This window comes from Rana temporaria, chromosome 4, assembly GCF_905171775.1.
Source record: "Rana temporaria chromosome 4, aRanTem1.1, whole genome shotgun sequence".
In the NCBI taxonomy this organism is placed as follows: Eukaryota; Metazoa; Chordata; class Amphibia; order Anura; family Ranidae; genus Rana; species Rana temporaria.
In genome coordinates this window covers 122,619,844-122,637,264 of record NC_053492.1, presented here as the reverse complement: position 1 = coordinate 122,637,264, position 17,421 = coordinate 122,619,844, and the positions used below count along the sequence as shown (strand labels likewise).

The 17,421-nt window shown below is 45.5% G+C and overlaps 1 protein-coding gene across 1 annotated transcript; it reads right to left on the bottom strand.

Annotated features, from left to right (window-relative positions):
• Window positions 1-712: 712 nt before the first annotated feature.
• Window positions 713-16,309, bottom strand: COPS9 (COP9 signalosome subunit 9). Its single transcript, XM_040348997.1, has 3 exons — window positions 16,200-16,309; window positions 4,122-4,194; window positions 713-874 (listed from the first exon to the last, which is right to left on the bottom strand). The coding sequence occupies exons 1-3, from the start codon at window positions 16,260-16,262 to the stop codon at window positions 837-839; spliced, it is 174 nt and encodes a 57-aa protein (XP_040204931.1). The 5' UTR covers window positions 16,263-16,309; the 3' UTR covers window positions 713-836.
• Between the last annotated feature and the right edge of the window lie 1,112 nt (window positions 16,310-17,421).

Genomic DNA, 17,421 nt, shown 5'->3' with positions numbered 1-17,421 from the left:
AGTGATGGATATCAGTAACATTGTTGCTGGCTATACTGGTTTGGGCCACTGATACTGGTGTGGCAGTGATCAGAAACACGGGTTTGCTTATACTGGTCTGGATCATTAACACCATTACTGGCGTACACTGGTCTGGTGACACAGACTTGCGTGGCAGCAATCAGGAGCACTGGTCTGGAAACTTGATGTGGTTGTAAATCAGGGACACTACGGCTGGCTGATATTGTGAAACTGTACTAGTGTGGCATCATTGGCCTGGTACCCTGATCTGTGATCGACTTAGCTGGTGAGAGGATGTTTATATATACCCTCAGGAGTGACGAGTCAGTCCATTTAAGTACAATGGCTGGGCAGCAATTGGTTACAGATGAATTTTACGTTACAAATATGGACTCTCCTTAGTAATCAACAGTAAAGCACAGCAAACCCAAGAGTTCAAATACAATAACACTCAGAGAGCTACAGTGTGTATATATAGTATTGGTGCCACCCTAATTTAAACTGACTTGCTTTTATAGGTTTTCTTCTTCCACGTTATTAAACATAACCCTCCACCCCCCCTTTTTTGGAAAACCAAACCTCACCATATTAGGTACCGGCTAAGAAATGGCACCATCTGCATCATGTGCATGAATTGTGATTTTAGACAAAATATAGCTTCAGTCTCAGAGTATTTGATTCTACACAATGCTTAATAAAATATGAGAACATCTACAGGTTAGGTAATTTTATTTACATAGCATACATAAATTAAGAACATATCTTGCTCAGAAATTCAGCATCCACCGTTTACCATCTAGACTCAAAATCCATGAACAATGTTGTGATTTTACAAATTAGTCAATGTCATCATCATCAAAAAGGTCTCCGAAATCTGAAAAACATGAGCACAGCATTAGTACAAGCATTATGCACAACAGCCACTATTTACATTATTTTTACATATTCTGAAAATACATATATCACTGCATTATTTTAGTCAAACCAGCTACACCAACACAATTTGGTTGCATTTTCATATGGTATGACATATGATAGCAGCAGTCTTATAAAAAATTTAAACAAAAAAAAGCAGCCATTTTTTGTTCAATGCTATATATATTCTTTCCCCTCACCTTAATGCCATCAGTCCACTTTTTCAGTTTTTATCCAACTATTATAGTACATAAATGCATGATCATATGGGGCTTTCACAGAAGATTTGTTTGCCTACAGCAGTAATTTGGGCAGTAAAGAATTATTGGATAAGTTCAACTTTGGGAGCATGTTGCATGTTCCCACTCCTGCAGCCCCTTCCCGATCCCCCCACCCTCATTGTGACAACGGATCGGGGATTTTCTCCCTGCACCCGCTGTCACAATTTAAAAGGAACAAGATCTATGAATGAATGAACTACATGGACAGACTGCCGTTGCGGCCGACAACTTGTAGTTTTCAATGAACTACCATGGCACTAGTCAACAGTCTTCCTGCTTGTTCAAGGTACGAGCAACAAGATACACTGGCAGTCTGCTGGAGCCAAAGATTGCACCTGTGATCTGCTGATCGTGGGTGCAATGCTTTAAAAGCTCCCAAAAAAAAAAAAAAGAGAAAAATTAACATTTTGTTAACCTGCAAAAAAGGAAAATTGCATTTATTATTTTGGGAGGTGAACTTATTCCTTTAATTAGTGTCTGGAGTGTAGGAGGAGAATATATTAAGAGAGCAGCGTACCCTGACCAGCCTTCCTTGGGAAAGACCGGCGGTATTCAATCAAAACATATTGGTATAGGCAGGAGGTGACGTCTCCAGTACAGGGGCATTGCTGTGTTCCGACATCAGAATTTTACTTTACTGTGGTATTCAATCTAGTTGTCAGTGGCCAGGGCCCAGCCCGTTTGCATTAGGTGGGTTAGTACTCCTCTTTGCTCTGCTCCTATTGTACCTGTTAGGCACACACATGCTAGCACTGCATTAGCAACACTGAAGCAACATGTAGCTGGCAATATGCAAGTGTTTTGTTTTATTGTTATACATGTAATTTTATTATTTTATGCAAATTTTTGCACAAAGAATTGGTGCGTGTGAGCACTGCATGAATAGTTTGTAGTGTTTGATTTGTGCTGCTGTTGGATGATTTAGGTTACCTCACATTGATCACACCTGGCGCAGCCTCTCAGCAAACCACTAACCACTGAGAGCCTGAGCCAGCCGCTACCTGGGGGGGGGGGGGGGGGAATAGTGGTTGGCTGCTGAGCAGAGAGCTGTCACCAGAACAGTCACCGGTTCTCTGCTCGGTTCTCACAGCTCCATGAGCAATCAGCAGTGTTTGATCACTCAGTTCTCAGTTTTTGAGCCAGCGGGTGACAAATGCAGCTCTGGACTGATGCTGGATCCAGCTAGGCAAGCATGATTTAAAAAAAACATGTTGCTCTCCTATTTCCGCTTGAGTCATTATTGTCAAACAAATATTTGTCAGCCTAAGCCCTTGTTCACATTGGAGCGACTGGTCATACAATTTGACATCTCAAATCGCACAAGTTGCAGCCTATTGCCAGCAATGGCACTATTCAAAACAGTGCAACGCCAGCTTTGTGGTGCTGAATCAACTTGAAAGAGTAGTACATGTGCAATTTCGGGTGCGACTTGAATAGACATCCATGCATGAAGCTGCACAGATGTCTTCAAAGATGCATTGAGATGCGGCTTTGAAATTGTGCGATTTCAGCTGAAGTCACAGTCATTGTGAACTGGGGCTTTGACTCTGTATGTGGACCAGTTGCACAGACTGTTCACTGGATGTTGGTGTTCTTGCACAGCAAAGCTGCCAGCAGAATCTTCAGCATCTGACACTTCTGTTCCTGTACCCTCCACTGCAATCTGTGGTTCCAACTGCTGGCCACTATCACTAATGTGTCCCTAAGACTCACTTGTGACATAGCAGCCAGTGGGTGGAATTACAGCTTATGGTGGGAAGTCCAGGCATCCAATAGGTACAGAAGATTCTGTTGGCTGAAAACATCTGTCATACTTCTCCTCGCCAAAATGGCCTGATTTCTGGCTTATATAGGACTTTGGAAGCATCCACTGATAGTCCCCCCACTGAAACATAGGTCACGATGGGAGCTGGAACTGCAGGTAGGAGTTGGACTGGGTGACGGGTTGGCAAAAAATGCGGAAGTGCACCAAATCCCTGACGATAAGGAAGACAGCTATCAAGCTGCTCACCCGTTGGCATTATACTCCTGTGCGCCTCAGTAAGATTTACCCGCAGGCCTCCCTTAACTGCTTTAGGGGTTGCGCCCACAGAGGCTCATTTCTACATTCGTTTTGGGAATGCGAAAATTTGCAACCCACATGGCGGAGAGTCCTGGATCTGATAGACACGCTGGGAGGTGGACACGTAGCGCTAACTTATACTCATTGTCTCTTATTTGAAGGCCTGCCGGACACCCCCAAACCCCTTGTGAGATTAATCCACTCCATCTGTGTAGTGATGCAGTGGGCTATTGCTCTACATTGGAAAACAAGAAGATTCTGCTGGTAACTTTGCTCTACAAGACCACTAACATCCAAGGAACAGGCTGTACAAGTAAAAATAGTATATTTTGTATGGTGTTTATATTTTTTTTAAATGAATGACAGAGCAATGAGATGTGTATGGTGACCTTAGCAAAGTAGCATGAAGCTATAATTTGTGACCCAGAAGACACAAACTATGCTCTTAAGTGGAGCCTCTGATCACCTGTCTGCAGATCTTACGTAAATAATTCTTGTTGACTTTAACAGTGACTTGAGCTACAGAAAAAAACATTGTGCCATTTAGACAAAACCTATTTGAACGAGAACGATAAAGGTTCTGCGAATAAAAGAAAAATGTAAATCTAGCATCTACCAGACTACTTGTCAACATCAGTGTATGAGGGCCACTAACCAATGACAACAGTCACTAATTCCCTTCCTTTATCCTGGCAGCAGTGACATGCAGAAATACACAGATGAAATAATGATGTTATTTTATGATCGCATTAGTTATTCTGATCCCACCCAGTATTATTAGTTATTGGCCAGCAATCACTAAAGTCAATCGATACACAATATATGTTCTCCAAGCCTTGTAGAAAAATATTACTATCACTTACTGTTGAAGTAGTCTAGATGCACAGCTTTCTCATTGGCTGCCAAGTCCATTAGGAGTCCTGTACTTCCCCCAGCCTGTAAAACACATAACAGAATATATGTTGATTTTCTATTTAAAAAATAAAAAAATGAAATGAAAGTTATCATAATGATACACAGGACAGCAACAAAAAGCAGAAGCTGTACTTGATTATTTCCATGGGGAATTTTTTTGTGTATTTTTGAGAAGCACATTTGAGGCTTTGGCAATACCACAGTCACCGCTGTCTGCTCTGCACCCCCCTCTCTTGTATTACCAACTCATGTGTCCGTGGCACTACAAGTCCAAGCATGCCAGGAGAGGGGAGGTAAAGTGCTGGTGTATAGTGTTTGTTTGTAAAGTGTGTCTGTATACTGCAGGATCATCTGTGCCCACTCAACAGAAGTCTAACAGACAAGTTCACTTTCAACATGTGTGGTTTTGCTGACTGCCCATAAATATCTATAGACTGGAGAAAGATGGCATGAAAAAAAAATCCACTTGTCATTTGGAGGCAGCCCAATGGTTAACTGTTGAGCTTGTCCTCAGATCTGGCAGCTGTGCAGGTATAAATGTACAGTGGATATAAAAAGTCTACACACCCCTGTTAAAATGTCAGGTTCCTGTGATGTAAAAAAAAAAAAAAGAGACAAAGATAAATAATTTCAGAACTTTTTCCACCTTTAATGTGACCCATAAACTCTACAACTCAGTTGAACAACAAACTGAAATCTTTTAGGTGAAGGGAAGTAAAAATAATCTGGTTGCACAAGTGTGCACACCCTTACAATAATACTTTGTTGAAGCACCGTTTAGTTTTTACAGCACTCATCTTTTTGGGTATAGGTCTATCAGCATGACACATCTTGACTTGCCAATATTTGCCCAATCTTCTTTCCAAAAACACTTTAAATCTGTCAGATTGCGAGGACATCTCCTGAGCACAGCCCTCTTTAGATCACCCCACAGATTTTCAATGGGATTCAGGTCTGGGCTCTGGCTGGGCCATTGCAAAACTTTAATCTTCTTCTGGTGAAGCCATTCCTTTGTTGATTTGGATGTATTCTTTGGGTCGTTGTCACGCTGAAAGATGTAGTTCCTCTTCATGTTCAGCTTTCTAGCAGAAGCCTGAAGGTTTTGTGCCAATATTGACTGGAATTTGGAACTGTTCATAATTCCCTCTACCTTGACTAAGGCACCCGTTTCAGCTGAAGAAAAACAGCCCCAAAGCATGATGCTGCCACCCCCATGCTTCACAGTGGGTATGGTGTTCTTTTGGTGATGTGCAGTATTGTTTTTTGCACCAAACATATCTTTTGGAATTATGGCCAAAAAGTTGAACCTTGGTTTCATCAGACCATACCACATTATTTCACATGTTTTTGGGAGACTTCAGATGTGTTTTTTCAAAATGTAGCCGGGCTTGGATGTTTTTGTTCGTAAGAAAACGTTTCTGTCTTGCCACTCTACCCCCCATAGCCCAGACATAGGAAGGTTAGGGGAGATCGTGGTCACATGTGCCAAACAGCCAGTACTTGCCAGATATTCCTGCAGCTCCTTTAAAGTTGCTGTAGGCCTCTTGGCAGCCTCCCTGACCAGTTTTCTTCTCGTCTTTTCATAAATTTTGGGGTGACATCCAATTTTTGGTAGTCACTGTTGTGCAATATTTTTTCCACTTGATGATGTTCCATTGTATATCTAATGCCTTAGAAATTCTTTTGTACACTTCTCCCGACTGATACCTTCTAACAATGAGATCCCTCTGATGATTTGGAAGCTCTCTATGGCCTTTGCTGTAGGATGTGACTAAGAAAATGTCAGGAAAGACATACTAGAACAGCTGAACTTTATTTGGGGTTAATCAAAGTTACTGAAAATGATGCTCCAGATGTGTACTCACTCCTATTTAACATCAGTTTGAATGCGATTGCTTCATTTTGAACACGGCTACATTCCCAGTTATGCAACCACATTATATTTTTTTTACCTTTACTCCACCCCCTAAAAAAGATTTCAGTTCGTTTTTCAACTGAGTTGTGCCGTTTATAGGTCACAATAAAGGTGGAAAACATTCTGAAATTATTTATCTTTGTGTCATTTTTTCCCTGTTCGTCTTTCAGGACAGGTACTGTAGAGAGACACAGGCTCCTCCCCTCACAGGAAACACCGCCTTCCAATTAGGAATTTAAGCCTCATCCTCCCTCAGCTCCTCAGTTTATGGTGTTTCCTCCGGAGGGGAGACACCGCTTGGGGCCAAGGGCCAGACAGCTGGGGAAGCTGAGGCCAGTATTCCTGAGAGGGGGGGCCTGTTCTCCCTGGGCTCAGGGCTATTTTTTAAAAAGCATGGCATCCTGGTTGACTGGGGAAGTCACTTACCCAGGACATAGCCGTGTAGTGTCCCGCGGACATTCCTGGGGTGGATTCAGCCGCGGAGGTCTATTTACTGATCGCACAGGGGTGGCGCTGCAGGCGGGGTGCACGCTCCCTGTGAGAATTCACAGTCGGCCAGGAAGCTGGGCCGGACGACGAGTGACGTCAGTTCCGGGGGGGGCGGGCACTTCCGCCGGATACGCGTCACTGGTCCCGGACGCTGCAGTGTAAAAAGGCCTGACGCTGGGCTGGTGCGGCCTCTCTCTTCTCAGCCGAAGGGTCGGCGTTTTTGCAGGCAGTCGCGACCACATTCCTCAGCGAGATGTCGGAAGCAGAGGCTTCCCGTGCACCTCCGGATGACGACAGCACCAGCCACTCTAAGGTAAGGAGAACCCTGGGGTGGTGTTCCCTTATCATGTTGTACAGCTTCACTGGTGATTTTTTTTTTGTTTTCTTCTCCTGGTGGTCGGGGAGTTTGTTGGTGTAGTGTGTCTGGAACCCTGGTGGTGGTTGGTCCTAGAACACTCCTGGTGGTTACCTGTGTTAAGCGCTGGTCTCTCTCTTAATCTAGCCTCCACTTTCTTCTGTGTTTTTCAGAAATCCACAGAAAAATCAGCCCACAGCAGGAAGAAATGCCCTTCCTGCAGATCTTCACTTAGTGAGAGTTGGAACAAAGCACTTTGCAGGAGATGTATTGAGGGGCTGGTTAAAGAAAGGGAGGCAGAGCAGGCATCTGAATTAGCAGCTTCTATGAAAGAGCTTTCTGGCACCTTTCAATCGTTTAAAGATATTTTTGCTAATTTTCAATTGCCCCAAAGCAGCCCTTCTGTAGCGCAACAGGTAATTCCACCGAATCCTGAGGTTCTTCCCTCTGGGAGTAGAGAGAAACCTGCGGATATCAGAGAGGATGCTGAGGAGGAGCAAGACAGTGCCGCTTCTAGCTCCCAAGAGGAGTCAGATAGTGAGAAAACAGAGGCAGGGCCCTCAAAAGTCTCTCGCTACAAGCTTTCCCTTGAAGAGGTGGAAGAGTTATTGGAAACTATCCACGCTACTTTAGGGATAGTTGAGGAGAAAAAGACACTGTCACTCCATGACCAGATGTACAGTGGTTTGGGAGAACAAAAGAAAAGGGATTTTCCAGTCCATGAAGTCCTGGTCAATGCCATCAAAAAAGAGTGGCAGGACCCAGAGAGGAAACCTTTCTTCTCAAACTCTTTGAAGAGGAGGTTTCCTTTTTCTGAAGAGGAGGCTTCAGTGTGGAACAAATCCCCCAAACTAGATGCTGCCTTTTCGCAGGTATCCCGACATACGGACTTGGCGTTTGAGGACATGGGGGTCCTTTCAGACCCCATGGACAGGCGGATGGATTCGCTATTAAAAAAGTCCTGGGATGCTTCCCAGGGAACCTTAAGCCAGCTATGGCAGCAACGGTGGTGGCCCGTAATCTAGAGCATTGGCTCTTACAGATTAAGGCACATATTGAGGCCGGAACGCCTAAAGAGACTATACTTTCCTCTTTTCCAACTTTACTGAGTGGCGTGCGGTATTTAGCGGACGCCTCAGCAGAGTCAATCCGCATGTCTGCCAGATCTGCAGCTCTATCTAATTCTGCAAGAAGAGCTCTCTGGCTCAAGACATGGCAGGGGGATAGCGCCTCAAAGGTTAAATTGTGCGGGATCCCCCTTACAGGAGACTTATTATTTGGGCCAGGCTTGGAGGCTGTCTTAGATCGTACAGCCGACAAGAAGAAGGCTTTCCCCTTAAAGAAAAAATTTGGGGGACAGACAAAGAAAAAATTCTGGACCCAAAAGAAGGTGGAAGTCCCCAAACCTGAGGGAAAGAAAAAGTTTTGGGGACCAAAAGGGAAAGGCCGTGCCGGGGCGCTTTTTCGTGCTCCTGAACAGCCCCAAAAACCTCAATGACGGAGTCAAGGTGGGAGGAAGGTTGGGGGCCTTTCTCCCACAGTGGAAGATGATCACCAGCAACCAATTTGTGCTGGGGATCATAAGGAGAGGGTACAGACTAGAGTTCTCAAGTCCCCCCCCATCCAGACTCTTAGTCACCAATTTGCCGCAGTGCAAAGAAAAATCTGTGGCTCTGATCTCCTCTCTTCAGGAGTTGGAGGATCAGGAGGTGGTAGTTCGGGTTCCATCGGAGGAGATAGGAAAGGGCTTCTACTCCCACATATTTGTGGTCCGCAAGCCTTCAGGGAAATTCAGGCTTATACTGAATTTAAAACCTCTAAACACCTCGGTCACGTACAAACGGTTTCGGATGGATTCCATCTATTCCGTGAGGACACTCCTCCTTCCGAACTGCTTCATGGCATCCATAGATCTAAAGGATGCCTACCTACACATCCCAATAGCGGAATGCCATCAGAGATTTCTCAGACTGGCCGTGAGGTCCAGAAAGGGGACGTTTCACCTACAATTCAAAGCACTCCCCTTCGGGCTCTCCTCTTCCCCCCGCATATTCACCAAAGTGATGGTGGAGGTACTAGCCTTTCTACGTCTCAAGGGCATCCTGGTGGTAGCTTACCTGGACGATCTGCTATTTTTTGCAAACTCCCCGACACGGTTGTCCCAGGACCTCCAGGTTGCAAAGGAGATTCTGGAAAACCTAGGTTGGCTACTCAATCTGGAAAAATCCAGCCTGACACCCTCCCAAAGAGTCACTTTTCTGGGATATGTACTGGACTCAACCAGACAGATGACTTTTCTCCCAATAGAAAAAGTTCAGAAGGTGGACAATGTAATATCACTTCTTCAGAGCAGTGGCCAGCTTCCGATAAGGAAAGTCATGTCAGCTCTGGGGTTATTAACATCTTCTCTTCCTGCAGTGCAGTGGGCGGGTCTGCATTTCCGACCTCTGCAACTGTTCATACTGAACATTTGGGACCACAAACCGGAATCCTTGGATTCCCTGATATCCATACCGGTTCACATCAAGAGGTCCCTTTGGTGGTGGAGGAAGGGGGCGAACCTTTTACAGGGCCTGGATTGGATCTCCCCGATCTCCAGAACAGTGACAACAGATGCCAGTGGCTCCGGTTGGGGAGCACACCTGGACTCCCTTCTGACACAGGGTCGCTGGGCAAAAGAGGACTCGCAAAAATCTTCGAATTGGAGAGAACTAAAAGCGATAGAGTTAGCCCTCAAAGCCTTTCAGAAGGAGCTGCAGGGACAGCATGTTCGAATCAGGACAGACAACTCCTCCGCAGTAGCTTATGTCAACAAGCAGGGGGGCACCAGGAGCAAGTCCTTATGGGATCTGACAAAGTCTATTCTCATATGGGCGGAGGCCAATGTCTTGTCCCTCTCAGCCATACATCTGAAGGGAGAATTAAATCAGGTCGCAGACTTCCTCAGCAGGAAGAAACTGAGGGAGGGCGATTGGGTTCTGAATCAAGAAGTCTTCAGAGCGATCACTCAAAGATGGGGTCTTCCGGAGGTGGATTTATTCGCCTCAAGAGAAAATGCCAAGACTCGGCTCTTTTTTTCCCTAAACAGGTGGGATGGAGCTCTGGCGGTGGACGCTCTGGCCCAAACCTGGCAGTTCTCCAGGTGTTATGCTTTCCCCCCTCCGGTTCTAATACCAGCAGTCCTGAGGAAACTGCAGGGGGAGAACACAACACTGATTCTCATCGCACCTCATTGGCCCAGGAGACCATGGTTCTCTATCCTAAAAAGTCTATCGATAGAACCTCCTTGGATTCTACCAATCCGGGAGGATCTCCTTTTACAGGGTCCAATCTGCTGCCCGCAGGTAGAGAGGTGGAATCTGGCAGCTTGGCTTCTGAGGAAGAGCTGCTGAGGGGCAAAGGGTTTTCAGAACGCCTGGTTGAAACACTCCTAAGCTATAGAAAGAAGGAGACACAAGCCATTTACCAAAAAGTGTGGAAACGGTTTAACATCTGGTGTGCAGAAAGCTCCTTCAGTGTCAACAGCTCTGTGGCTGTTTTAGAATTTCTACAAGCTGGAGCTGATAAAGGGCTAGCAACTAGCACGCTGAAGGGTCAAGTGTCAGCACTAAGTGTATTTCTTGAAAAACAACTAGCATTTGACCCTTGGGTCTCTAGATTTTTTAAGGCTTTGAGTAGACGGAGACCTGTAAAAACCTCCAATTTCCCAGTTTGGGATCTCTCATTGGTTCTTCAGGCCTTTACAGTAGAACCATTTGAGCCTTTAGACAAATGTAGTTTAAAAGTGATCACTCTCAAAATAGTATTTTTAGTAACGATCACTACTGCTAGGAGAGTGAGCGAACTCGAGGCCCTATCTATTAGGGCTCCCTTTTTTCAAGTTTTTAAGGATCGCATCATTTTTAAGACAGATCAGGCTTTTCTACCAAAGGTAGCTTCTAAATTTCACAGAAGTCAAGAAATAACATTGCCTTCTTTTTGTTCAAATCCTGTGAGGGAACAGGAACACAAGTTTCACAACCTAGACGTTAGGAGGTGTGTCCTACAATACTTGGATTACACAAGTCAGTTCAGGAAAGCTGATTCACCATTTGTTTTGTTTTCTGGGTCCAGAAAAGGGTCTAGGGCTTCTAGACGCACGATAGCCAGATGGTTAAGGGCAGCCATCGTTCTAGCTTATTCTTCTAGGGGAGTAGAGCCTCCACAGGGTATCAAGGCTCATTCCACCAGGGCAGTAGCAACTTCCCAAGCAGAGTGTGCTGGTGCTTCCCCGGAGCAGATCTGCAAGGCTGCAACATGGTCTAGTTTTTCAACGTTTGTAAAACATTACAGACTGGACCTACTTTCAACCAAAGACCAGGCTTTTGGACGCAAAGTACTGCAAGCAGTTGTCCCACCCTAGGGTAAGGTGCTCGCTTATCCTCTCTACAGTACCTGTCCTGAAAGACGAACAGGGAAAAACGGGGTTACTTACCGGTAACATCCCTTTTCCAGGAGTCTATCAGGACAGCACTGGTACCCACCCTCTTTGTTGTAGGGGATATTATGGAAACTCATCAGACGAGGCCGTCAGGTAAGATGTAATTTTATACTTTTATGACGTGTTCTTGTGTCTCCCCAGCTGGCCGGAGGTACTCTGGAAAAAACTGAGGAGCTGAGGGAGGATGAGGCTTAAATTCCTAATTGGAAGGCGGTGTTTCCTGTGAGGGGAGGAGCCTGTGTCTCTCTACAGTACCTGTCCTGAAAGACTCCTGGAAAAGGGATGTTACCGGTAAGTAACCCCGTTTTTTACATCACAGAAACCTGACATTTTAACAGGGGTGTGTAGACTTTCTCTATCCACTGTACATCTGTTAGAGCTGGACGATTAACCGTTAAGAGTCTAAATCGTTTTGCCTTCCCAATCTTAAAACAGCATTTACCGATTCTATCTAACAAACGCATAGAGCTCTCTGACAGCTGTAAAGAAAAAAATAATCCAGGCAGCCTGTCAAGTTTTATCACATCACAATAAACAAAGTAACATTTTGTTCTTAGATCAACGGGATAAACTTCTGTCTGTAGATGAGGGAAGTTTAACCACTTAAAGTGGTTGTAAACCCTTGATTAAAAAAAAAAAACCTGCAAGACAAAGGCATAATGAGCTATAACTTACATGTAGGGGTGCAACGGATCGTCACCGATCCGTGATCCGAACGGGCCACCCCGTTCGGATCGGCACACCCCGCGATCCGCGGAGCGCTCCGGAAGCCTAGGCAAGTCCCCGGCCCGGGGAGGCGTGTCACGCTGTGCACTGGGCTCTGGCAAGCCGACATGGAGAGGGAATATTAGCAGAGTAGCACTGGTGTGAGAGGAGGGGGGGGGGGGGGAAAGAGCACATTTCAGGGGTGGATTAAAGAGGAAGCAGGTGAGGCTGTTTGGGACTTGTTAAAAGTACAATCTTGATGTTTTTACAGAATATATATATATATATATATATATATATATATATATATCTCTGTAAAAACATCAAGATTGTACTTTTAACAAGTCCCAAACAGCCTCACCTGCTTCCTCTTTAATCCACCCCTGAAATGTATGTATGTATGTATGTATGTATGTATGTATGTATGTATGTATGTATGTATGTATGTATGTATGTATGTGTATATATATATATATATATATATATATATATATATATATATATATATATATATATATATATATATATATATATATATATATATAATATACACACACATTTTTTTTTTTGGACCAATGAAAACACCTTTTTTTTTTTTTGCGCTGATCCGAAAATGATCCGATCTGTGACTCCTGATCCGAGGATCGATCCGATCCGTGAGTTTTTTGATCCGTTGCACCCCTACTTACATGGAAGCCCCCGCAGCGGTCCTTGCCCCCTCCGGCGGCATCTCTACCAGGGGTTTCTTCCGGCAATCGCGGCTCCGGCACTGTGATTGGCCGGAGCTGAGATGATGTCACTGGGTGAGATATCCTGGGTAGCTACAGGTAAGCATTACCTGTAGCATAAAGTGGTCTGTAAGGGTTTACAGCCACTTTAAGGGCCAGTTCACACAAGATTCAGTTCCGTTTTTTAGCACCAATACAGTCAGTTTCTGCATTGGAAACTGACTGCATGGTGTGAAGTAGAGCCATTGGAATACATGGAAAACACTGTGCATGCATTTTTAGTGCAGAAAAAAAGCCTAAGACTAAACCTTTTTATAACACTTGCTGCTTACAAGTTAAAAATCAATATTTATTGCTATAAAATTACTCAGAACCCCCAAACATTACATATATTTTTTTTTGCAGAGACCCTAGAGAATAAAATGGTGGTTGTTGCAATATTTTATGTCACACTATTTGCGCAGCGGTTTTTCAAACGCAATTTTTGGGGGAAAAATAAAATGTAATGAATAAAAAAAAAAAAGAAAAAAACGCAGACTTTTTTTGCTAGAATGCGAAATCTGATGTTACGCTAAGAGAATAGCCATCTTTATTCTAAGCAAAATCGTGCAGCTCTAACATTTGTGCAGTGACACCCTGGCGCACATTAGACATGGCTTTAATTCACACGGCCCTATCCAAGACTGGGGCCAGCAGTTCACCATTCAGCTGCCCATGCAGTTCAGAGCTGGCAACAAGTGGATTTTTTTTAAAAAACATTTTCCTGCCAGCCACCTGCCAAACCAAGATGTGTGTAAGGAGACACGGATGTAAGGGAGCACTCTGCACAATCTAATGCATCTGGAGAAAAGCGTCTGCAGAAGCCTGATATTGTACCCCTGATCTGGTGCAATGCTCTGCAGGCTCCTGTGGAAACAAAATTAATGCACTTTTTTGTTTCTGCAAAAATATGTGCAGTCATTATTATTTTTTCCTTGAGAGCTCATTTACACTTGCTTCAGCTTCAACACACATTAACGGCTAGTTTACACTTGCTTTAAAATAAGGCTTCGAACACGCTTTCTTAAACCCCCTGCAAAGCCCCTGCCACTAAATAAAATGGTTAGCTTACAGTACTGTTTACACCTTGCTTTAAAAATTATACCCCATGCAGCTTTAGTGGTGCTTCAAAGCCTCCATAGAAGTCTATGGCAAAGATCGCTTGAAGATCCACCAAAGCCCCAGAGAGCTTTAACAAAGCCTGTCCGAAGCCTTGTTTTGAAGCAAGTGTAAACTAGCTGTTAATGTGTGTTGAAGCCAAAGCAAGCGTAAATGAGACGTTAAAGTGGTTGTAAAGGTTCATGTTTTTTTACCTTAATGCATCCTATTTCCCAAAAAAGTGCGCTTGCAAGACCGCTGCGCAAATACGGTGTGACAGAAAGTATTGCAACAACCGCCATTTTATTCTCTAGGGTGTTAGAATAAAAAATATATATAATGTTTGGGGGTTCTAATTAGAGGGAAGGAGATGGCACATTAGAACTGCTGTTTTACTTGTAATGCCAACGCAACCACAAGATGGCGCCAGATCACAGAAGGAAGCTTAGGCCTGCAGAAGGCCACGGCCTCAATTACCGGCGGGCGCGCGGCAGGGGAGGTGGGGGCGCACAGAGACACATGATTCTGTGCCTCTGTGCGCCCCCACCTCCCCACGATCGCAGCGGGCCCGTGCCCCCCGGTAATTGAGGCCGCGACTATGCGGCCTCAGTTACCTGTGGGCACAAGGTCACAATTTCTTGTCGCAATTACGACTGGATTTTGTCGAGCCCTGCATTAAGTTTAACAAAACACCTGCCAATGACAGCCCCACCAGCCCCCGCTCACCTGTTGTGTGCGTCCCCCGACGTCCTCTTCTCTGCGTTGATTGGATAGATTGATAGCAGCGCAGCCATTGGCTCCCGCTGCTGTCAATCAAATCCAATGACGCAGCTGCCAGGGGCGGGACCGAGTCATACACTCTTTGTCTATGGATGCAGAGTGTATGAGACGGGAGCGTGCCCTCACCCCCCCCCCCCCAGCAATTGCAGAGTCAGTGAGACTCGGATGATCATAGATCGGGTAAAGGGCCAATCACTGCAGGCCCATTACCACGTGATCAGCTGTCAGCTAATGACAGCTGATCACAGAAATAGATGCCAATTATTGTATTTTTTCCCCTTCACTCTGTCAGTGTGAATAATAAAAAAAGCAGTGGCTTCAATTAGAGGGACATCGGATCCCTTAGCGCCCAAATGTGCTGCAAATCAGTGCCTCATCAGTGCTGCTAATCAGTGGCACCCAATAACACCCATTAGTGCAGCCTCATCAGGGCACATCAGTGAAGGAGAAAAAAGTACCTGTTTGCAAAGTTTTATAACAAAATATGAAAAACGTTTATTTTTTCTCAAAATGTTCTTTTTTTGTTTAGCAACAAATAAATAAAAAACCCCATGGTGATTAAATACCACCAAAGGAGAGCTCTATTTGTGGGGAAAAAAAATGTCATATGGGTACAGTGTTGCATGACCGCGCAATTATTTAAAGCAGATGTCCGCTGAAAAAAAAAAATATTAAAAGTCAGCAGCTACAAATACTGCAGCTGCTGACTTTTAATATCGGCACACTTACCTGTCCTGGAGTCCAGCGCCGTCCGCGGCAGAGGACGAGCGATCGCTCGTCACTCTGCTGCCCCCCCCCCCCCCCCGCCATCCTTGGTGAGGGAACCAGGAAGTGAAGCGCTCCGGCTTCACTGCCCGGTTCCCTATGGCGCATGCACGAGTCGCGCTGCGCCTGCTGACTGGCTCCCGCTGTGTTCTGGGAGCCAACGGGGGATGGGGGGGTGGATGTGGGAGGTGACGTCATGCCCGCAGTCTGTAGCCGGAAGAGGGTGCAAATACCTGTCTTTAGACAGGCATCTGCACACCCCCCACCCCCCTGAAAGGTGTCAAATGTGACACCGGAGGGGGGAGGGTTTCGATCAGCGGGTGGAGCTCCGCTTTAAGGTGTGGGAGCGCAAAGTTGAAAATTGTCCTGGGCAGGAAAGGGGTGTAAGTGCCTAGTAAGGAAGAAGTTAAATATAGTTTCTGCCATAATTCAGGCTACCAGTACATTTCCCATGTCAGCAAAAAAAGTAATTGTGGGTTAGCAACCCTCTTGCCAGTGATGAGCGGGTGGGCCTGTGTGTGCGCGGTGTCTACAGACTATAGGACACCCCCCCCCCCCTTCTCATATATCAAGAGTGAGCGTCCTTCTTCTATACACAAAACACAGGGCAGACCTGATACGGGACGCTGACAACAGGCCCAGCATGGAATATATGAGAGCGCTGCGTCTCACCTCATCCAGGTCCACATAGGGCCCGGCTCCCTCCGGGAACATCTCATCTACGGCTGGCTTCATCTTCTACGGACACCTTTAGCCCAAACGCCACAACAGCGAACACTTCCGGGGAACCTCTGCCACACTTCCGGCAGAAAGGTGGGCGGTGCTCTGGGTCACTTTCGGTAGGCTATTAAACTTTGTAATGTGATAATAATGTGGGGGTTGGGGAGCGTTTTTTTTTAAATTAGAGCAAACCTTTCCTGAGAGGATATTAGAGGCTGACAGTACTGAGCTCCTTCTATAAGTAGCACCTCTCCTGCTGTGTCATCAATATTTCCTGTAGTGGTGACAGCGAGGTAGTTTGCAAGCAGCAGCAGCTCTTATTATTTTTCTAGATTTTCAGATATGACTAAAGTAGAACTAATGCCTTATTTACACTATTGTTCTCTGAAGAGTAATCTTGGTTTGAATCAGTCTTCAGAGTGTGGTGGGCAGCGCTTGTCCCGGTCTTCACCTGCGGCTTCCCTTGCTCGGCAGCGACAGCTTTTCCTTCCCATACTCTCCACGGGCGTCGCGGCGGCTTTCGTTACCCCCCTCCTCCTCGACGGCCAAATGGGACTCTTCTCTTTTCAGCCAATCGGAAAACGGTTCTTAGACCTGCTTCTGTTTGGCTGGATTTGGGAACAGTGTTTCAATAATGAACATTCATTTGCTGTTGTAACACCTGGGTGGGCTTTTGGCGCAATGCTCGGCGCCACAAGCCCACCCTATTTTGGAGCCTATGGCTCTAATCAGGTGCTTCAAAAAAAAACACCCCCACATCTTTATGAGCAGACCCTTTAGGTTTATTTTATAATTGGATTTGTTATGAACTCCCTGGTTTGCTGCTGGACATGTGAGTGCTTTATATAAGGGAAATGGGGTTCTACGTTCCACTTTAAGGCTCAGTTCACGCCGCTGCGATGCGAGAACCCTGGGAATCCACCGCATAACATACAACTCGCAGGCAGTTCACACTGCCCTATGCGAACCGCTGGGAGTGGCAATACAGGGTTAATGACACCCCCAGATTGGTTGGCATACTGCAGTGCGAACTGTCACCCATGCGATCCGATTCTGGTGCGGACCAAAAAAAGGGTTCTGTGCGAGTTTGGTCCGAATGCGATGCAAATTCAGCAATACTATCTGTATGACTGAATTCACATCACACAGACATGACATATGATTTGCCCAGCAG

Coding starts and splice junctions, on each gene's coding strand:
- COPS9 (XM_040348997.1), bottom strand. CDS start 16,262: ATGAAGCCAGCCGTAGATGAGATGTTCCCGGAGGGAGCCGGGCCCTAT. Junction 4,195..16,199: donor CCTATGTGGACCTGGATGAG/GTGAGACGCAGC, acceptor TGTGTTTTACAG/GCTGGGGGAAGTACAGGACT. Junction 875..4,121: donor GCATCTAGACTACTTCAACA/GTAAGTGATAGT, acceptor CATGTTTTTCAG/ATTTCGGAGACCTTTTTGAT.